At 47.3% G+C, this 22,625-nt stretch overlaps 1 protein-coding gene across 10 annotated transcripts in view; it reads left to right on the top strand.

Moving 5' to 3' along the window:
• HECW1 (HECT, C2 and WW domain containing E3 ubiquitin protein ligase 1) overlaps positions 1 to 22,625 on the top strand; it is a 785,299-nt gene that overhangs the window by 245,611 nt on the left and 517,063 nt on the right. For 2 of the 10 annotated variants that reach the window (XM_063922475.1, XM_063922476.1), the window contains exon 1: positions 21,528 to 21,742. The exons of 6 other annotated variants lie outside the window; for them this stretch is intronic. Coding sequence is in view for 2 of the 4 variants with exons in the window: in XM_063922476.1 (XP_063778546.1) it covers positions 21,707 to 21,742 (36 nt within the window). In the remaining 2 variants the exon portion in view is untranslated. Of the gene's footprint in view, positions 1 to 21,526; positions 21,743 to 22,099; positions 22,225 to 22,625 lie in introns of those variants that run through there. 2 more of the 10 variants (XM_063922473.1, XM_063922466.1) reach the window with 2 other exon arrangements.

Raw genomic sequence — 22,625 nt, 5'->3', positions numbered from 1 at the left:
GCCGCTCCTTTGTGATGGAGGGACACGGAGGGCACAGCGCGCGCCTCTCCCGTCTCCTTCCTGGCTCTCCTGCGGGTCTAATAAAGGAAGTGCCGGTTCGTGAGCCAATCAGAGCTCACGAACGGCACTTCCTTTATTAGACCGGCCGGAGAGCCAGGAGGGACACTGGAGAGGCGCGCGCGGTGCCCTCCGTGTCCCTCCAACACAGCAGCGGAGGGAAGGAGACCGCAGATTGACATGCGGACGCTCGTCCGCATGTCAATCTGTTCTAAGTCAGTGGTGCCCCCGCAGCCCCTCGCCCCCAAGTAGTCATGGGCAAAGTGATTCACTGAACTGAGCTGAGACACATGACTCAGTTCAGTGAAGTGTCTCGAGTCAGTGTCTCGGCACATGAGTCATGACTCATTTGTATTGGAATGTATTGCAGAGACTGCACATGAATCAGTGAGTTGCCAGTGCTGGCAGATCAGTGCTGGACTCATGGAGGGAGTTATTCAGCTGCAGTGATTGTGCAGTGTATCTGGGGGAGGCAGCTGTACTAATTGTTAATAATATATTAACATAGATTCACTGTTATGTTGATATATTATTAATAAGCACTTATTGCATACTAGTTACAGAATATGCACATTACTTCTGGTTGAGAGAAAGCTTAACAGCCATGAAACACATCATTCCGTCTGTCACTAAACCAAATAAAAAAATTTTTTTTTACTTTGCATACTTTGCTAATTGGCTGATTTTAGGTGGGCTTGGATTTATTATATTATCCACTATCTAGCCTCCAGGGAGTTTGCCACCCACAATCACATTGAGCAGGAACAGTGAGTTGAGAACACTGAGCTGAGTACACTGTACCACAGGGGCTCCACCTCCTGCAGGCTTATGCTGCATGAATCAGATCCATCCACTGAGTCACTGATACCCCTTTCACATCGCACTGAAAACCCGGTATCGACGCGGCATATTGCCGTGTCGAAACGGGTCCGTGTGCGATGTGAAAGGTCCTTTGGTGAATTAGCGGGTCGTCTGACCCGGTAATTCAGCCCGGTAAAAAAGAAGGGTTATTACCGGGTTGATTACCGGGTCAGGCGCAGTGTGAATGGGAGCCGTTCCGATGCGACACGGCTCCCATTCACAGTATAGGCAGAGGCGGCGCAGGAGATGAGCTCATCTCCCGGCGCCGCCTCCACCCCCGCCCCTGCTGCTGCTGCGCCCTCCGCTGCTATGGCAACCGACTCGGTATATTGCCGGGTCAGAAAGCCTGCAACGGAGCGCAAATGCCGGATCCCACCCGGTAAGTACACGTTTCTCTTACCGGGAAGGATCCGGCATTTGCGATGTGAAAGCAGCATGAGTCTACACAGTGTACAACTGTCTCACCTCACTGGCAGACTCAGGATGAATCATGATTCATGACATGACTCAGGCACAGCAGCACAGCACTCACTGACTGGTGAGTCGTGACTGCTTCCTCCCCCCTCCCACTGGGTGTCACCTGGTATAGCCTCTGGCCAATCACAGCTAAAGACACACAGCAGAACACACTGACTGAAGGACACACTGGGGTATATGCAATTGCGGTCGAATTCCCGAAATTGTCGAATTTCGGGTAATTTTCGACCAAAAAAAAAAACCGCCTATGCAATTCAGTGCTTTCCGACCAAAAAACGGACTTTCAAAATTCGACTTTTTGAAATTCGAATTTTTGCAAATTCGACTTTTCTGCAATGATACAAGTGCTGCAATTCGACCAAAGCATATTCAATTCAAGTTTGGAAATTCGCCTGCAGTGCTTTTAGACAGCAAATTCGTCATTTTCAATCCGCCACACTTTGGAGGGTGAAAACAAATAAAAAAATTTTAAACATGTTTTTTTTTGTGTTTTTTTGGGGGGGAATAGCAGATCTATTTATATTAGAAGGGATTAGGTACTTTTTTTTTTTTTTGGGGAGGCACAAATATTATTTATATATTTTTTAAAATATTATTATTTTTTTTTATTATTTTTTTATGCTGGAACGGTAAAATCTGAAAAAAAAATGGCGTGGGGTCCCCCCTCCAAAGCATAACCAGCCTCGGGCTCTTCGAGCTGGTCCTGGTTCTAAAAATGCGGGGGAAAATTGACAGGGGATCCCCCGTATTTTTAAAACCAGCACCGGGCTCTGCGCCTGGTGCTGGTGCCAAAAATACGGGGGACAAAAAGAGTAGGGGTCCCCCGTATTTTTAACACCAGCATCGGGCTCCACTAGCTGGACAGATAATGCCACAGCCGGGGGTCACTTTTATGCCGTGCCCTGCGGCCGTGGCATTAAATATCCAACTAGTCACCCCTGGCCGGGGTACCCTGGGGGAGTGGGGACCCCTTCAATCAAGGGGTCCCCCCCCCCAGCCACCCAAGGGCCAGGGGTGAAGCCCGAGGCTGTCCCCCCCCATCCAATGGGCTGCGGATGGGGGGGCTGATAGCCTTTTGTGATAATAAAAAGAATATTGTTTTTTCCAGTAGTACTACAAGTCCCAGCAAGCCTCCCCCGCAAGCTGGCACTTGGAGAACCACAAGTACCAGCATGCGGGAGAAAAACGGGCCCGCTGGTACCTGTAGTACTACTGGGAAAAAATACCCAAATAAAAACAGGACACACACACCGTCGACAGTAAAACTTTATTTCATACGTCGACACACACATACTTACCTATGTTCACACGCCGACATCGGTCCTCTTCTCCATGTAGAATCCACAGATACCTGAAAAGAAAAGTTCAATATACTCACCTCAGCCATGGTCCAGAGATAAATCCACGTACTTGGCAAAAAAACAAAGCGAACACCCGCTCCATGCCGGACTGAAAGGGGTCCCATGCTGACACATGGGACACCTTTCCACGAATGAGACCTGTCAGTGACAGCTGTCACAGAAAGGTCTCTAAGCCAATCAGGAAGCGCAACTTCGTTGCGCTCACCTGATTGGCTGTGCGCTGTCTGTACTGTGACAGCACATCGCAAAGCCGCTCCATTACTTTCAATGGTGGGAACTTAGCGGCTAGCGGTAAGGTCACCCGCCGGTCAGCGGCTGACCGGCGGGTGACCCCACCGCTACCCGCAAAGTTCCCACCATTGAAAGTAATGGAGCGGCTTTGCGATGTGCTGTCACAGTACAGACAGCGCACAGCCAATCAGGTGAGCGCCACGGAAGTAGCGCTTCCTGATTGGCTGAAGGGACGTCAGTGACAGGAGTCACGTGATGTCCCGGCATTCGGGAGAAAGGGGTCTGATGTGAAAGCATTGGACCCCTTTCTAGTCCGGTATGGAGCGTGTTTTTGCGTGTTTTTTTTTTAAACAAGTACGTGGATTTTACTCTCTGGACGTGGATTTATCTCTGGACGCTGGAAGGTGAGTATAATTTTTTCACAGGTACCCTCGGATCGTCGGAGACCGTGGCAGTCGGCGTGTCAACATAGGTAAGTATGTGTGTGTCGGCGTATGAAATAAAGTTTTACTTTCACGGTGTGTGTGTCCTGTTTTTATTTGGGTATTTTTTTTCCAGTAGTACTACAGGTACCAGCGGGCCCGTTTTTCTCCCGCATGCTGGTACTTGTGGTTCTCCAAGTACCAGCTTGCGGGGGAGGCTTGCTGGGACTTGTAGTACTAATGGAAAAAACAATATCTTTTTATTATCACAAAAGGCTATCAGCCCCCCCATCCGCAGCCCATTGGATGGGGGGGACAGCCTCGGGCTTCACCCCTGGCCCTTGGGTGGCTGGGGGGGGGGACCCCTTGATTGTAGGGGTCCCCACTCCCCCAGGGTACCCCGGCCAGGGGTGACTAGTTGGGTAGTTAATGCCACGGCCGCAGGGCACGGCATAAAAGTGACCCCCGGCTGTGGCATTATCTGTCCAGCTAGTGGAGCCCGATGCTGGTGTTAAAAATACGGGGGACCCCTACTCTTTTTGTCCCCCGTATTTTTGGCACCAGCACCAGGCGCAGAGCCCGGTGCTGGTTTTAAAAATACGGGGGATCCCTGCCCAATTTTCCCCCTGCATTTTTAGAACCAGGACCAGCTCGAAGAGCCCGAGGCTGGTTATGCTTTGGAGGGGGGACCCCACGCCATTTTTTTTTCCGGGTTTTTCCCGTTTTTTAAAATCGCGGCAAAATCCGCCAAATCGGCCGATTTTCGCCCGCGATTCTGGCGAATCCGTTTTTCATTGAATATGGTGAATTCCGGCAGGCACCTGCCGGAATTCACCTGGCGAATTGAGTCGGAAAAAAAAACGGCGAAAAATTGCCGCGATTCGCCGTGAATTGCATATACCCCACTGAGTTTCCTCCCTCTGGCTGAGAGAGGCTGCTGCTGCAGCTGTCTCGACTCATTAAACAGTGAGTGACTCGAATCATTCATACTTCCTGATGATTCGAGTCACTGTGTTGAGACAGTGAGTCAGTAGCCATCTCTACCCCCAAGCCACCGCGAGGACTGCGGGGGCAGTAGTTACGCCACTGATTCCATTGCATTAAAGATATGTCCATACCTGTCACTGGATTCCCCACTGAAGCTCATAATTAGTGTTTTGTTCTCTCTTTCTGTTCATCTTGTATAATTGTATGGGCACAGTTTTCATTTTAGCCTTCTCTCTGTGCAGTTATGTAGAGTAAGAAGTGCTTCGAGGTCTGCTGAATAGAGATCAAATTAAACTCTGGTACTTAATTAGTGTAGCACGCAGTCATCTGATTTAATTAGAGATTCTGCTGGCAATACTAGTACTGTATAGTTTCTAGTAACAAAAGAAAATGTCCTTTGTCTTTATAGTTGAGTAAGTATAGTGTTTCAAGGTTTTGGAAATAATTTGTTTATTGCTGCTAATTTGATTTGTCAGTAATATAGATGTATATGTCTACAGCACTAAATAGAGCTTTCTATTGATGAATTTGGTGTAACTATATGATTTTGGATATATGGCATATAGCAGTGGTTCTCAAACTGTGTGCCGTGGCTCCCTGGGGTGCCTCTGGACACTTGCAGGGGTGCCTTGGATTGGTGGTCCAGGACCAAATAAAATTATTTATGGTCAATGTAATAGGCAAAACCAGCACTGGTGGCTGCCAATCATAAAATATGTGGACAAACAGAAGCAATTCCTGTCCCTCACCACACAATCAAACCTAAGGATGACATATAAACACAATTCATTTAATTTAACATTTCATTCTAAATTTCTCAATAAGAAACATTTGGCCTAGGGGTGCCATGAAAAAAATTCTGATACTCTAGGGCGCTGTGATTCAAAAAACCACTGGCATATATCGTTAATATTCTAAATAGTACACAGGTCTATAGCGGGTGTAGTAGGGTATGCCCGACCGCCAGCATACTGACAGCGTGGCGAGCGCAAATGAGCCCCTTGTGGGCATGGTGGCGCGCCACGCTATTTATTCTCCCTCCAGGGGGGTCGTGGACCCCCAAGAGGTAGAAAAAGTGACGGTATGCTGGCTGTTGGGATTCCGGCACCGGTATACTGTGCCTGGGATCCCGACAGCCGGCAACCTGATGACCAACTGCTCTCAGCCCCTTACTTGTGGTGAACTGGTAATGCTGCAATGAACACAGAGAAAATAATGCTGTTGCTTTAAACAATGCTGTCATTACGTTGTATATAGTATTAAGCACAATGTATACAAACATAATTATCAGGATTGTCAACAATACAAATTATCAATTGCCGTAGTGCAGTGGATCACATAGAGTACACATTATACAGTGCAGTGCTGCGGTTATTAGAGTCTCTTGTCTCCTTACGTCTATGTGCAACTCAACTAGGCTTTATCCGCCTGTTATTGCGGTAGAAATATCGAACCAAATAAATTCACTCTTACAGATAGTGGCATCTCGCTTGGTATCCGGTTGATAGATAGACAGTGTCTAGTTAGACAGTCAATAGATAGACACCATATGATAGACAGACATTAGGTCGACAGGGTCAAAAGGTCGACATGAAAAAGGTAGACAGTCCAAAGGGTCGACAGGGTCAAAAGGTCGACGTGAAAATGGTCGACATAAAAAAGATAGACAAATGTCTTTTTTTAAATGTAACATGTTTTTGGCGAGCGCAGCGAGCCCCGCGAGGGTATGGCTTTCTACAATTGGGGGTCCCAGATGACAAAACTATCCACACAAACCACAAAAATGCAAAAAACATGGTGTCTACCTTTTCTATATCAACCATTTTCATGTCGACCTTTTGACACTGTCGACCTATTGTACTGTCTACCTTTTTCATGTCGACCTTTTGACCCGGTCGACCTTTTGCCCCTGTCGACCTAATGTCTGTCTAACATATGGTGTCTATCTATTGACTGTCTAACTAGACACTGTCTATCTTTTATACCACACCCATCTCACTTATCTGTTATCTGTCCTGTGCACCTTCAGTTGTGGCCAGTTGTTCGCCCAGGGGTGCTTGATTGTATGCTTCTGGCGGGAGGATATAGGTTGGGGCGTGCAAAGTGTACCAGGGGCTCCAGACCGGCCCTGCCATAGGCAGTGCGACTGCCTGTGGTGTTACCCGTTAGGGTCATACACTGGCGCAGCTCACTGCTGTAGGTGGGTGTTGGTCTGGGTGATAGGATACTCCTGCCGGAGCCAATTGCCGTGTTCCTTCCCTCTTACAGAACTCACCTGGATCCTCCTTGCCTCAGCACGCTGTCCTCTACCGCCGGTGTTCTCCGTGTACTCCGGTGCTCACGGGTACTTCCAGTCATGTGACCGCGTCGCGGCTTGTGGTGCTCTAAGCCGTTGCTGTGGTCCTGGTTAATGCTACTTGGTGCTTCGTGGTAGTTAGATGCTTGTGTTCTCCAACGCGTTTCAGCCCTTGGGGGCCTTCTTCTGGGAGGTGATATTAATATTCTAATAATGTACTCAACATAATATTTGCGTAAGTATAGTGAGGGCAAAAGTTGGAATTGGGTAGCAGTGATGTCATAATTATTTAGTGTTGATATAGTTAGCAGTGATATAGTTCCATTAGAATTCAGCGTTATAAGGTGGGTACACACTAGAACGAAATTGGTTCAATTTGTTGTTTCTGGGCAAAAAGGAATGACAAATTGGACATATCGTTAAGTGTGTATGCCTGATTTGCGCGCTCCCGCGATGGCAGGCAACATCTCCTGGTAACTCTGCTGCAGGGTCAACCAGAAGATATCGCTAACGATACCATGCTGCCAAATGCAGCATGGCATGTTAGATCGGGCCATCGTCTCCTGCATTGTGCAAGTGTGTATGCACTTGCCGAAGTAGGATCCCATCGCCCGTTAGATCAGCTGGCTACGCATCATCCTGATGTATAGCTGGCTTCAGAGAGTTAGTTACATACTGTGAGTTTTAGTCTTTAATACGCGCTGTAGCCTTGGTATCTTTTCTGTTGTATCACTGCTTCTCACAGTGATACAAGCGTGGATCTTCAATTCTTACGCTGAGAACACGCTACCAAGATAAGGTGTCCTGCTCAGTTGTGATGTCATTGTCAGCGGTCCCTGCAGTTAGTGCCTGGGCGGTCAGCGGGTCACATGTTCAGACATTTTGATGTATATCTTTCACATATATCTTGCAGGGCCGATGTGATATGTCTGTGAACGACGTTGTTCACAGACATATAGGGTGTATATATCCACCAATCTGCTACAGATATTAGAGATGAGCGGGTTCGGTTTCTCTGAATCCGAACCCGCCCGAACTTCATGGTTTTTTTCACGGGTCCGAGCAGACTCGGATCCTCCCGCCTTGCTCGGTTAACCCGAGCGCGCCCGAACGTCATCATGACGCTGTCGGATTCTCGCGAGACTCGGATTCTATATAAGGAGCCGCGCGTCGCCGCCATTTTCACACGTGCATTGAGATTGATAGTGAGAGGACGTGGCTGGCGTCCTCTCCATTTAGATTATAAGAGAGAGAGATTTACTGGAGCTTAGGACTAGGAGGAGTACTGTAGAAGTGTAGAGAGTGCAGAGAGTTTACTAGTGAGTGACCACCAGACAGTGCAGTTTATTTAATATATCCGTTCTCTGCCTGAAAAAAGCGATACACACAGTGACTCAGTCACATACCATATCTGTGTGCACTGCTCAGGCTCAGCCCAGTGTGCTGCATCATCTATATATATTATATATCTGTCTGACTGCTCAGCTCACACAGCTTATAATTGTGGGGGAGACTGGGGAGCACTGCAGTGCCAGTTATAGGTTATAGCAGGAGCCAGGAGTACATAATATTATATAGTGAGTGACCACCAGACAGTGCAGTTTATTTAATATATCCGTTCTCTGCCTGAAAAAAGCGATACACACAGTGACTCAGTCACATACCATATCTGTGTGCACTGCTCAGGCTCAGCCCAGTGTGCTGCATCATCTATATATATTATATATCTGTCTGACTGCTCAGCTCACACAGCTTATAATTGTGGGTGGGGGAGACTGGGGAGCACTGCAGTGCCAGTTATAGGTTATAGCAGGAGCCAGGAGTACATAATATTATATTAAAATTAAACAGTGCACACTTTTGCTGCAGGAGTGCCACTGCCAGTGTGACTGACCAGTGACCTGACCACACTGACCACCAGTATAGTTAGTAGTATACTTATATTGTGATTGCCTGAAAAAGTTAAACACTCGTCGTGTGACTTCACTTGTGTGTTGTTGTTTTTTTTATTCTATAAAAATAAAACTCATTCTGCTGACAGACAGTGTCCAGCAGGTCCGTCATTATATAATATATAATATATACCTGTCCGGCTGCAGTAGTGATATATATATATTTTTTATATCATTTATCATCCAGTCGCAGCAGACACAGTACGGTAGTTCACGGCTGTGGCTACCTCTGTGTCTGCACTCGGCAGGCAGTCCGTCCATAATTGTATACCACCTAACCGTGGTTTTTTTTTCTTCTTTATACATACATACTACTACGACATCTCTTTATCAACCAGTCTATATTAGCAGCAGACACAGTACAGTACGGTAGTTCACGGCTGTGGCTACCTCTGTGTCTGCACTCGGCAGGCAGTCCGTCCATAATTGTATACCACCTAACCGTGGTTTTTTTTTTCTTTCTTCTTTATACATACATAGTTACATAGACATCTCTTTATCAACCAGTCTATATTAGCAGCAGACACAGTACAGTACGGTAGTTCACGGCTGTGGCTACCTCTGTGTCTGCACTCGGCAGGCAGTCCGTCCATAATTGTATACCACCTAACCGTGGTTTTTTTTTCTTTCTTCTTTATACATACATAGTTACATAGACATCTCTTTATCAACCAGTCTATATTAGCAGCAGACACAGTACAGTACGGTAGTTCACGGCTGTGGCTACCTCTGTGTCTGCACTCGGCAGGCAGTCCGTCCATAATTGTATACCACCTAACCGTGGTTTTTTTTCTTTCTTCTTTATACATACATAGTTACATAGACATCTCTTTATCAACCAGTCTATATTAGCAGCAGACACAGTACAGTACGGTAGTTCACGGCTGTGGCTACCTCTGTGTCTGCACTCGGCAGGCAGTCCGTCCATAATTGTATACCACCTAACCGTGTTTTTTTTTTCTTTCTTCTTTATACATACATAGTTACATAGACATCTCTTTATCAACCAGTCTATATTAGCAGCAGACACAGTACAGTACGGTAGTTCACGGCTGTGGCTACCTCTGTGTCTGCACTCGGCAGGCAGTCCGTCCATAATTGTATACCACCTAACCGTGGTTTTTTTTTTCTTTCTTCTTTATACATACATAGTTACATAGACATCTCTTTATCAACCAGTCTATATTAGCAGCAGACACAGTACAGTACGGTAGTTCACGGCTGTGGCTACCTCTGTGTCTGCACTCGGCAGGCAGTCCGTCCATAATTGTATACCACCTAACCGTGGTTTTTTTTTCTTTCTTCTTTATACATACATAGTTACATAGACATCTCTTTATCAACCAGTCTATATTAGCAGCAGACACAGTACAGTACGGTAGTTCACGGCTGTGGCTACCTCTGTGTCTGCACTCGGCAGGCAGTCCGTCCATAATTGTATACCACCTAACCGTGGTTTTTTTTTCTTTCTTCTTTATACATACATAGTTACATAGACATCTCTTTATCAACCAGTCTATATTAGCAGCAGACACAGTACAGTACGGTAGTTCACGGCTGTGGCTACCTCTGTGTCTGCACTCGGCAGGCAGTCCGTCCATAATTGTATACCACCTAACCGTGGTTTTTTTTTCTTTCTTCTTTATACATACATACTACTACGACATCTCTTTATCAACCAGTCTATATTATTAGCAGCAGACACAGTACAGTACGGTAGTTCACGGCTGTGGCTACCTCTGTGTCTGCACTCGGCAGGCAGTCCGTCCATAATTGTATACCACCTAACCGTGGTTTTTTTTTCTTTCTTCTTTATACATACATAGTTACATAGACATCTCTTTATCAACCAGTCTATATTAGCAGCAGACACAGTACAGTACGGTAGTTCACAGCTGTGGCTACCTCTGTGTCTGCACTCGGCAGGCAGTCCATAATTGTATACTAGTATCCATCTCCATTGTTTACCTGAGGTGCCTTTTAGTTGTGCCTATTAAAATATGGAGAACAAAAATGTTGAGGTTCCAAAATTAGGGAAAGATCAAGATCCACTTCCACCTCGTGCTGAAGCTGCTGCCACTAGTCATGGCCGAGACGATGAAATGCCAGCAACGTCGTCTGCCAAGGCCGATGCCCAATGTCATAGTACAGAGCATGTCAAATCCAAAACACCAAATATCAGAAAAAAAAGGACTCCAAAACCTAAAATAAAATTGTCGGAGGAGAAGCGTAAACTTGCCAATATGCCATTTACGACACGGAGTGGCAAGGAACGGCTGAGGCCCTGGCCTATGTTCATGGCTAGTGGTTCAGCTTCACATGAGGATGGAAGCACTCAGCCTCTCGCTAGAAAAATGAAAAGACTCAAGCTGGCAAAAGCAGCACAGCAAAGAACTGTGCATTCTTCGAAATCCCAAATCCACAAGGAGAGTCCAATTGTGTCGGTTGCGATGCCTGACCTTCCCAACACTGGACGTGAAGAGCATGCGCCTTCCACCATTTGCACGCCCCCTGCAAGTGCTGGAAGGAGCACCCGCAGTCCAGTTCCTGATAGTCAGATTGAAGATGTCAGTGTTGAAGTACACCAGGATGAGGAGGATATGGGTGTTGCTGGCGCTGGGGAGGAAATTGACCAGGAGGATTCTGATGGTGAGGTGGTTTGTTTAAGTCAGGCACCCGGGGAGACACCTGTTGTCCGTGGGAGGAATATGGCCGTTGACATGCCAGGTGAAAATACCAAAAAAATCAGCTCTTCGGTGTGGAGGTATTTCACCAGAAATGCGGACAACAGGTGTCAAGCCGTGTGTTCCCTTTGTCAAGCTGTAATAAGTAGGGGTAAGGACGTTAACCACCTCGGAACATCCTCCCTTATACGTCACCTGCAGCGCATTCATAATAAGTCAGTGACAAGTTCAAAAACTTTGGGTGACAGCGGAAGCAGTCCACTGACCAGTAAATCCCTTCCTCTTGTAACCAAGCTCACGCAAACCACCCCACCAACTCCCTCAGTGTCAATTTCCTCCTTCCCCAGGAATGCCAATAGTCCTGCAGGCCATGTCACTGGCAATTCTGACGATTCCTCTCCTGCCTGGGATTCCTCCGATGCATCCTTGCGTGTAACGCCTACTGCTGCTGGCGCTGCTGTTGTTGCTGCTGGGAGTCGATGGTCATCCCAGAGGGGAAGTCGTAAGCCCACTTGTACTACTTCCAGTAAGCAATTGACTGTTCAACAGTCCTTTGCGAGGAAGATGAAATATCACAGCAGTCATCCTGCTGCAAAGCGGATAACTGAGGCCTTGACAACTATGTTGGTGTTAGACGTGCGTCCGGTATCCGCCGTTAGTTCACAGGGAACTAGACAATTTATTGAGGCAGTGTGCCCCCGTTACCAAATACCATCTAGGTTCCACTTCTCTAGGCAGGCGATACCGAGAATGTACACGGACGTCAGAAAAAGACTCACCAGTGTCCTAAAAAATGCAGTTGTACCCAATGTCCACTTAACCACGGACATGTGGACAAGTGGAGCAGGGCAGGGTCAGGACTATATGACTGTGACAGCCCACTGGGTAGATGTATGGACTCCCGCCGCAAGAACAGCAGCGGCGGCACCAGTAGCAGCATCTCGCAAACGCCAACTCTTTCCTAGGCAGGCTACGCTTTGTATCACCGCTTTCCAGAATACGCACACAGCTGAAAACCTCTTACGGCAACTGAGGAAGATCATCACGGAATGGCTTACCCCAATTGGACTCTCCTGTGGATTTGTGGCATCGGACAACGCCAGCAATATTGTGTGTGCATTAAATATGGGCAAATTCCAGCACGTCCCATGTTTTGCACATACCTTGAATTTGGTGGTGCAGAATTTTTTTAAAAACGACAGGGGCGTGCAAGAGATGCTGTCGGTGGCCAGAAGAATTGCGGGACACTTTCGGCGTACAGGCACCACGTACAGAAGACTGGAGCACCACCAAAAACTACTGAACCTGCCCTGCCATCATCTGAAGCAAGAAGTGGTAACGAGGTGGAATTCAACCCTCTATATGCTTCAGAGGTTGGAGGAGCAGCAAAAGGCCATTCAAGCCTATACAATTGAGCATGATATAGTAGGTGGAATGCACCTGTCTCAAGCGCAGTGGAGAATGATTTCAACGTTGTGCAAGGTTCTGATGCCCTTTGAACTTGCCACACGTGAAGTCAGTTCAGACACTGCCAGCCTGAGTCAGGTCATTCCCCTCATCAGGCTTTTGCAGAAGAAGCTGGAGACATTGAAGGAGGAGCTAACACGGAGCGATTCCGCTAGGCATGTGGGACTTGTGGATGGAGCCCTTAATTCGCTTAACAAGGATTCACGGGTGGTCAATCTGTTGAAATCAGAGCACTACATTTTGGCCACCGTGCTCGATCCTAGATTTAAAGCCTACCTTGGATCTCTCTTTCCGGCAGACACAAGTCTGCTGGGGTTGAAAGACCTGCTGGTGACAAAATTGTCAAGTCAAGCGGAACGCGACCTGTCAACATCTCCTCCTTCACATTCTCCCGCAACTGGGGGTGCGAGGAAAAGGCTCAGAATTCCGAGCCCACCCGCTGGCGGTGATGCAGGGCAGTCTGGAGCGACTGCTGATGCTGACATCTGGTCCGGACTGAAGGACCTGACAACGATTACGGACATGTCGTCTACTGTCACTGCATATGATTCTCTCAACATTGATAGAATGGTGGAGGATTATATGAGTGACCGCATCCAAGTAGGCACGTCACACAGTCCGTACTTATACTGGCAGGAAAAAGAGGCAATTTGGAGGCCCTTGCACAAACTGGCTTTATTCTACCTAAGTTGCCCTCCCACAAGTGTGTACTCCGAAAGAGTGTTTAGTGCCGCCGCTCACCTTGTCAGCAATCGGCGTACGAGGTTACATCCAGAAAATGTGGAGAAGATGATGTTCATTAAAATGAATTATAATCAATTCCTCCGCGGAGACATTGACCAGCAGCAATTGCCTCCACAAAGTACACAGGGAGCTGAGATGGTGGATTCCAGTGGGGACGAATTGATAATCTGTGAGGAGGGGGATGTACACGGTGATATATCGGAGGGTGATGATGAGGTGGACATCTTGCCTCTGTAGAGCCAGTTTGTGCAAGGAGAGATTAATTGCTTCTTTTTTGGGGGGGGTCCAAACCAACCCGTCATATCAGTCACAGTCGTGTGGCAGACCCTGTCACTGAAATGATGGGTTGGTTAAAGTGTGCATGTCCTGTTTTGTTTATACAACATAAGGGTGGGTGGGAGGGCCCAAGGACAATTCCATCTTGCACCTCTTTTTTCTTTTCTTTTTCTTTGCATCATGTGCTGATTGGGGAGGGTTTTTTGGAAGGGACATCCTGCGTGACACTGCAGTGCCACTCCTAAATGGGCCCGGTGTTTGTGTCGGCCACTAGGGTCGCTAATCTTACTCACACAGTCAGCTACCTCATTGCGCCTCTTTTTTTCTTTGCGTCATGTGCTGTTTGGGGAGGGTTTTTTGGAAGGGACATCCTGCGTGACACTGCAGTGCCACTCCTAGATGGGCCCGGTGTTTGTGTCGGCCACTAGGGTCGCTAATCTTACTCACACAGCTACCTCATTGCGCCTCTTTTTTTCTTTGCGTCATGTGCTGTTTGGGGAGGGTTTTTTGGAAGGGACATCCTGCGTGACACTGCAGTGCCACTCCTAGATGGGCCCGGTGTTTGTGTCGGCCACTAGGGTCGCTAATCTTACTCACACAGCTACCTCATTGCGCCTCTTTTTTTCTTTGCGTCATGTGCTGTTTGGGGAGGGTTTTTTGGAAGGGACATCCTGCGTGACACTGCAGTGCCACTCCTAGATGGGCCCGGTGTTTGTGTCGGCCACTAGGGTCGCTTATCTTACTCACACAGCGACCTCGGTGCAAATTTTAGGACTAAAAATAATATTGTGAGGTGTGAGGTATTCAGAATAGACTGAAAATGAGTGTAAATTATGGTTTTTGAGGTTAATAATACTTTGGGATCAAAATGACCCCCAAATTCTATGATTTAAGCTGTTTTTTAGTGTTTTTTGAAAAAAACACCCGAATCCAAAACACACCCGAATCCGACAAAAAAAATTCGGTGAGGTTTTGCCAAAACGCGTTCGAACCCAAAACACGGCCGCGGAACCGAACCCAAAACCAAAACACAAAACCCGAAAAATTTCAGGCGCTCATCTCTAACAGATATCTTGTTCATCGCTCAAACAAACTATATATCTTTCTAGTGCGTACCCAGCTTTGGGACCCTCAGACCTGTTTTCCGCCTCGTCTCTCTTTTTTTCCTATCTCAAGATGACTTTTAGCCACTTCATAAAGGTTAGCCACTGTGCTGATAGGGTCTATGGAAGTCAGTATGCACAGTGGGGTTGATCTGGTGAATCTTTGATGTCTCCATTGGCTTTTACTTAAATAGGGATAGAGCGATAGAGCCTTTGCCCAAGTTCACGTCACAAAATAACATTTCACTGATAGAGCTCTCTGTGTAACAATATGTACCTTGTAGTCAAAAATGTTTATCCTTCCTCTCCTCAAGTGAAATATTAATACTCTTCACTTCTTTACTATCCAAACAGTTTTCCCCATTTATGTATCTACAAACCTTCTCTCTCTATCTGCACTCATCATCCACTTGGTTACCAGTTTGTCAGCACTAAAAATAATGTTGGATTTAGGGTCAGGCCACCCCCTTGCACAGAATTGTTGGCCACCCTCCCACACAAGACACTGCCAGCTTTGTCTTCTTCTATTTCAGGGACGGTCCTATGCCTCTGGACAGATAAGGCAGCCCCACCAGTTACAACAAAATAAAAATAAGATTTTACTCACCGGTAAATCTATTTCTCGTAGTCCGTAGTGGATGCTGGGAACTCCGTAAGGACCATGGGGAATAGCGGCTCCGCAGGAGACTGGGCACAACTAAAAGAAAGCTTTTAGACTACCTGGTGTGCACTGGCTCCTCCCACTATGACCCTCCTCCAAGCATCAGTTAGGATACTGTGCCCGAAAGAGCTGACACAATAAGGAAGGATTTTGAATCCCGGGTAAGACTCATACCAGCCACACCAATCACACCGTATAACTTGTGATACTATACCCAGTTAACAGTATGAAATATAACTGAGCCTCTCAACAGATGGCTCAACAATAACCCTTAGTTAGGCAATAACTACATACAAGTATTGCAGACAATCCGCACTTGGGATGGGCGCCCAGCATCCACTACGGACTACGAGAAATAGATTTACCGGTGAGTAAAATCTTATTTTCTCTGACGTCCTAGTGGATGCTGGGAACTCCGTAAGGACCATGGGGATTATACCAAAGCTCCCAAACGGGCGGGAGAGTGCGGATGACTCTGCAGCACCGAATGAGAGAACTCAAGGTCCTCCTCAGCCAGGGTATCAAATTTGTAGAATTTTGCAAACGTGTTTGCCCCTGACCAAGTTGCAGCTCGGCAAAGTTGTAAAGCCGAGACCCCTCGGGCAGCCGCCCAAGATGAGCCCACTTTCCTCGTGGAATGGGCTTTTACTGATTTAGGATGCGGCAATCCAGCCGCAGAATGCTCCAGCTGAATTGTGCTACAAATTCAGCGAGCAATAGTCTGCTTAGAAGCAGGAGCACCTATTTTGTTGGGTGCCTACAGGATAAAAAGCGAGTCAGTTTTCCTGACTCCAGCCGTCCTGGAAATATAAATTTTTAAGGCCCTGACTACGTCCAGTAACTTGGAATCTTCCAAGTCCCTAGTAGCCGCAGGCACTACAATAGGTTGGTTCAAGTGAAAAGCTGATACCACCTTAGGGAGAAACTGGGGACGAGTCCTCAATTCTGCCCTATCCATATGGAAAATCAGATAAGGGCTTTTACATGACAAAGCCGCCATTTCTGACACACGCCTGGCCGAAGCCAAGGCCAATAACATGAGCATCCACGTGAGATATTTCAAATCCACAGTTTTAAGTGGCTCAAACCAATGTGATTTTAGGAAACTCAACACCACGTTGAGATCCCAAGGTGCCACAGGAGGCACAAAAGGGGGCTGAATATGTAGCACTCCCTTTACAAATGTCTGAACTCCAGGCAGTGAAGCCAGTTCTTTCTGGAAGAAAATCGACAGAGCCGAAATCTGGACCTTAATGGAACCCAAGTTTAGGCCCATAGTCACTCCTGACTGTAGGAAATGCAGAAAACGACCCAGCTGAAATTCCTCTGTTGGGGCCTTCCTGGCCTCATACCACGCAACATATTTTCGCCAAATACGGTGATAATGGTTTGCGGTTACTTCTTTCCTGGCTTTTATCAGCGTAGGAATGACTTCCTCCGGAATGCCCTTTTCTTTAGAATCCGGAATTCAACCGCCATGCCGTCAAAAGCAGCCGCGGTAAGTCTTGGCACAGACAGGGCCCCTGCTGTAGCAGATCCTGTCTGAGCGGTAGAGGCCATGGGTACTCTGATATCATTTCTTGAAGTTCTGGGTACCAAGCTCTTCTTGGCCCATCCGGAACCACGAGTATCGTTCTTACTCCTCATTTTCTTATTATTCTCAGTACCTTGGGTATGAGAGGCAGAGGAGGGAACACATAAACCGACTGGTACACCCACGGTGTCACTAGAGCGTCCACAGCTATTGCCTGAGGGTCCCTTGACCTGGCGCAATATCTATGTTTAGGTGGGACGCCATCATGTCCACCTGTGGCCTTTCCCAACGGTTTACCAACAGTTGGAAGACTTCTGGATGAAGTCCCCACTCTTCCGGGTGTAGGTCGTGTCTGCTGAGGAAGTCTGCTTCCCAGTTGTCCACTCCCGGAATGAACACTGCTGACAGTGCTAAGACGTGATTTTCCGCCCATCGTAGAAGCCTTGTGGCTTCTGCCATCGCCATCCTGCTTCTTGTGCCGCCCTGTCGGTTTACATGGGCGACTGCCGTGATGTTGTCTGATTGGATCAGTACCGGCTGGTTTTGAAGCAGAGGCCTTGCCAGACTTAGGGCATTGTAAATGGCCCTCAGTTCCAGAATATTTATGTGTAGGGACGACTCCTGACTTGACCAAAGTCCTTGGAAATTTCTTCCCTGTGTGACTGCCCCCCAGCCTCGAAGGCTGGCATCCGTGGTTACCAGGACCCAGTCCTGTATGCCGAATCTGCGGCCCTCTTGAAGATGAGCACTCTGCAGCCACCACAGTAGAGATACCCTGGTCCTTGGAGACAGGGTTATCAGCCGATGCATCTGAAGATGCGATCCCGACCACTTGTCCAAGAGGTCCCACTGAAAGGTTCTTGCATGGAACCTGCCGAATGGAATTTTGCTTCGTAAGAAGCTACCATTTTTCCCAGGACTCGTGTGCAGTGATGCACCGATACCTGTTTTGGTTTCAGGAGGTCTCTGACTAGAGATGACAGCTCCTTGGCTTTCTCCTGCGGGAGAAACACTTTTTTCTGTTCTGTGTCCAGAACCATCCCCAGGAACAGTAGGCGTGTGGTAGGAACCAGCTGTGACTTTGGAATGTATAGAATCCATCCGTGCTGTTGTAGCACTTCCCGAGATAGTGCTACTCCGACCAACAACTGCTCCTTGGACCTCGCCTTTATAAGGAGATCGTCCAAGTACGGGATAATTAAAACTCCCTTTTTTCGAAGGAGTATCATCATTTCTGCCATTACCTTGGTAAAGCCCCTCGGTGCCATGGACAGTCCAAACGGCAGTGTTTGGAATTGGTAATGGCAATCCTGTACCACAAATCTGATGGTACTCCTGGTGAGGATGGTAAATGGGGACATGTAGGTAAGCATCCTTGATGTCCAGGGATACCATGTAATCCCCCTCCTCCAGGCTTGCAATAACCGCCCAGAGCGATTCCATCTTGAACTTGAATTTTTTTATGTATGTGTTCAAGGATTTCAAATTTAAAATGGGTCTCACCGAACCGTCCGGTTTCGGTACCACAAACAGTGTGGAATAGTAACCCCGTCCTTGTTGAAGTAGGGGCACCTTGACTATCACCTGCTGGGAATACAGCTTGTGAATTGCGTCTAGCACAGCCTCCCTGCCTGAGGGAGTTGTCGGCAAGGCAGATTTGAGGAAACGGCGGGGGGGAGACTCCTCGAATTCCAGCTTGTACCCCTGAGAAACTACTTGAAGGATCCAGGGATCCACCTGTGAGCGAGCCCACTGATCGCTGAAATTTTTGAGGCGGACCTCCACCGTACCTGGCTACGCCTGTGGAGCCCCCGCGTCATGCGGTGGACTCAGAGGAAGCGGGGGAAGAATTTTGATTCTGGGAACTGGCTGACTGGTGCAGCTTTTTCCCTCTTCCCTCGTCTCTGTGCAGAAAGGAAGCGCCTTTGACCCGCTTGCTTTTCTGAAGCCGAAAGTACTGTACCTGATAATACAGTGCTTTCTTAGGCTGTGAGGAAACCTGAGGTAAAAATTTTTCTTCCCAGCTGTTGCTGTGGATACGAGGTCCCAGAGACCATCCCCAAACAATTCCTCACCCTTATAAGGCTCTATGTGCCTTTTAAAGTCAGCATCACCTGTCCAGTGTCGGTCTCTAATACCCTCCTGACAGAATGGACATTGCATTAATTCTGGATGCCAGCCGGCCAAATATCCCTCTGTGCATCCCTCATATTTAAGACGACGTCTTATGTTCGCAAAATAGTATCCCTGTTTGACAGGGTTACAGACCACGCTGCAGCAGCACTATCTGCAGGTCTCCGTCTAGAACCTGAGTGTGTAAATACAGACTTCAGGATAGCCTCCTGCTTTTTACCAGCAGGTACCTTCAAGTGGCCGTATCCTAAGACGGCAGTGCCACCTTTTTTGACAAACGTGTGAGCGCCTTATCCACCCTAGGGGATATCTCCCAGCGTAACTTATCCTCTGGCGGGAAAGGGTACGCCATCAGTAACTTTTTAAAAATTACCAGTTTCTTATCTGGGGAACCCACGCTTTTTCACACTTCATTCACTCATTTGATGGGGGAACAAAACGCTGCCTGCTTTTTCTCCCCAAACATAAAACCCTTTTTTAGTGGTACTTGGGTTAATGTCAGAAATGTGTAACACATTTTTTATTGCCGGGATCATGTAACGGATGTTCCTAGTGGATTGTGTATATGTCTCAACCTCGTCGACACTGGAGTAAGACTCCGTGTCGACATCTGTGTCTGCCATCTGAGGGAGCGGGCGTTTTTGAGCCCCTGATGGCCTTTGAGACGCCTGGGCAGGCGCGGGCTGAGAAGCCGGCTGTCCCATAGCTGTTACGTCATCCAGCCTTTTATGTAAGGAGTTGACACTGTCGGTTTATACCTTCCACCTATCCATCCACTCTGATGTCGGCCCCACAGGGGGCGACATCACATTTATCGGCATCTGCTCTGCCATCTCACAAGCCTCCTCATCAAACGTGTCGACACAGCCGTACCGACACACCGCACACACACAGGGAATGCTCTGACTGAGGACAGGACCCCACACAGCCCTTTGGGGAGAAAGAGAGAGAGTATGCCAGCACACACCAGAGCGCTATATAATTTAGGGATTAACACTATATTGAGTGAATTTTTCCCAATAGCTGCTTGTATATACAATATTGCGCCTAAATTTAGTGCCCCCCCTCTCTTTTTAACCCTTTGAGCCTGCAAACTACAGGGGAGAGCCCGGGGAGCTGTCTTCCAGCTGCACTGTGAAGAGAAAATGGCGCCAGTGTGCTGAGGGAGATAGCTCCGCCCCTTTTTCGCAGACTTTTCTCCCGCTTTTTTATGGATTCTGGCAGGGGTATTTATCACATATATAGCCTCTGGGGCTATATATTGTGATATATTTGCCAGCCAAGGTGTTTTTATTGCTGCTCAGGGCGCCCCCCCCCAGCGCCCTGCACCCTCAGTGACCGGAGTGTGAAGTGTGCATGAGGAGCAATGGCGCACAGCTGCAGTGCTGTGCGCTACCTTGGTGAAGACTGATGTCTTCTGCCGCCGATTTTCCGGACCTCTTCTTGCTTCTGGCTCTGTAAGGGGGACGGCGGCGCGGCTCCGGGAACGAACACCAAGGCCAGTTCCATGCGGTCGATCCCTCTGGAGCTAATGGTGTCCAGTAGCCTAAGAAGCCCAAGCTAGCTGCAAGCAGGTAGGTTCGCTTCTTCTCCCCTTAGTCCCTCGATGCAGTGAGCCTGTTGCCAGCAGGTCTCACTGTAAAATAAAAAACCTAAAATAAACTTTCTTTCTAGGAGCTCAGGAGAGCCCCTAGTGTGCATCCAGCTCGGCCGGGCACAGAAATCTAACTAACTGAGGCTTGGAGGAGGGTCATAGTGGGAGGAGCCAGTGCACACCAGGTAGTCTAAAAGCTTTCTTTTAGTTGTGCCCAGTCTCCTGCGGAGCCGCTATTCCCCATGGTCCTTACGGAGTTCCCAGCATCCACTAGGACGTCAGAGAAATAAGTCGTAATGCAAATTAAAAAAAAAGAAATGAGCAGGCCTCTGTGTGGCTCCACCAGGCCAGCGGCCTACTTAGGATGTGATGCATAGTGGGAAATCCACCAGTGAACTGAAGATTGACATCCATGCTGCACAAACTTCCATACCTTATTATACTGTGCTATATATACAGTACAGTATAGTACAGTGTTGTGTAAATTATGTTATATCCCTTAGCAGATTTAGAAGATCCTCTCTTGTGACACCCCATTGGAGCTGTCACAAATTGTGGTGTGACTTTACCCTGCTGACTGTAGCCCTGGCTGGATATTATGAAACAGATGGCAGTGAAAGAGTTAACTGTTCCCTGAGTGCTGCACTGGCACTAGGACACTGACCAGTCAGCAAGAGGCATATGGATCCCAGGGAGAGATCTGGCTTGTGATGTGGCAGTTACAGCTGTGTGCTGGGACAGTTGGCAGTTGAATGGCGGCCATCTTAGCAAGTTGTACGGACAGGAGGAGCTGAGAGAAAGGAGTAGCTACACAGGCAGCGGCCAAGAGAGAGAACATTCCCCTTTTTCTTAATAACAGTTGCTTAATGCCCTATATCCCTATTGGATACAGCCAGAATAAGGTACTCAACGTGCACCTTCTTTAATAGCCTCAGCTGAACTGTGTGGGTTTAATGTAATGGGGGTAGTTATGTTATAAGGTAAAAGTGACTAAGAGAGAATAATATTCATTGACTTGTGTGGCAAAATGGTTATTGACTTGTTTGAATAAGTTTTATCGCCAACTGATATTGAACTGCTAATTGAAGTGTTTATAACCAAACATTCAGTTACAATCATTACTGCTATGGTAGAGCAATGGTTATTCAGTTTAACGAATTGTATTCAAGAAATTGCTGAAGGAACGACTCTTGAAATCATCTCTTCTTGTATAATAAAATATGTTTATTATTCACCGTTGTATACTTTATGCTTCAAAGATTGCAATTTGACATTAAGGAAAGCTTAAAAAGTAGCAGTAAGTTTCTCTGAGTAGACTTCTTCTAACTAGTCTGTGGAAGCGCGAAGAAACCTGTGGTAAAGAACAAAGAAACCTAACCTACAGGTAAAAGAAAAAGTATCTATTGCATCCCATCACTATAACAGATACCTGGGTATCACACTCTACATCCACATAACCTCAGCATCCTGAATTCCATTAGCCATTAACTAAAATGATCATATATTTGTCAGGTTGATAGACTGTGGGGTACATTTACTAAAGCTTCTGAAACAGAGAATTGCTATCATTTTCTAAAAAGGCAATACAGAAGTGATAGACAGCATCTGATTGGTTGCTATGGGCAACATCACCAATTCTGTTTTAGAAGCTTTAGTAAATTTACCCCTATGCATCCCAACACACATTCTCCTCAGTCACCAACAAAAACAACGTACTTACATGTTTTGTCTTACTTTTCTAAAAAGATGACCACTTACACCTCACAAGACTGTAGTAATGCTGTT

Source organism: Pseudophryne corroboree, chromosome 5 (genome assembly GCF_028390025.1).
Source record: "Pseudophryne corroboree isolate aPseCor3 chromosome 5, aPseCor3.hap2, whole genome shotgun sequence".
NCBI classification, from domain to species: domain Eukaryota; kingdom Metazoa; phylum Chordata; class Amphibia; order Anura; family Myobatrachidae; genus Pseudophryne; species Pseudophryne corroboree.
This window is presented reverse-complemented; position numbering and strand designations above follow the sequence as displayed.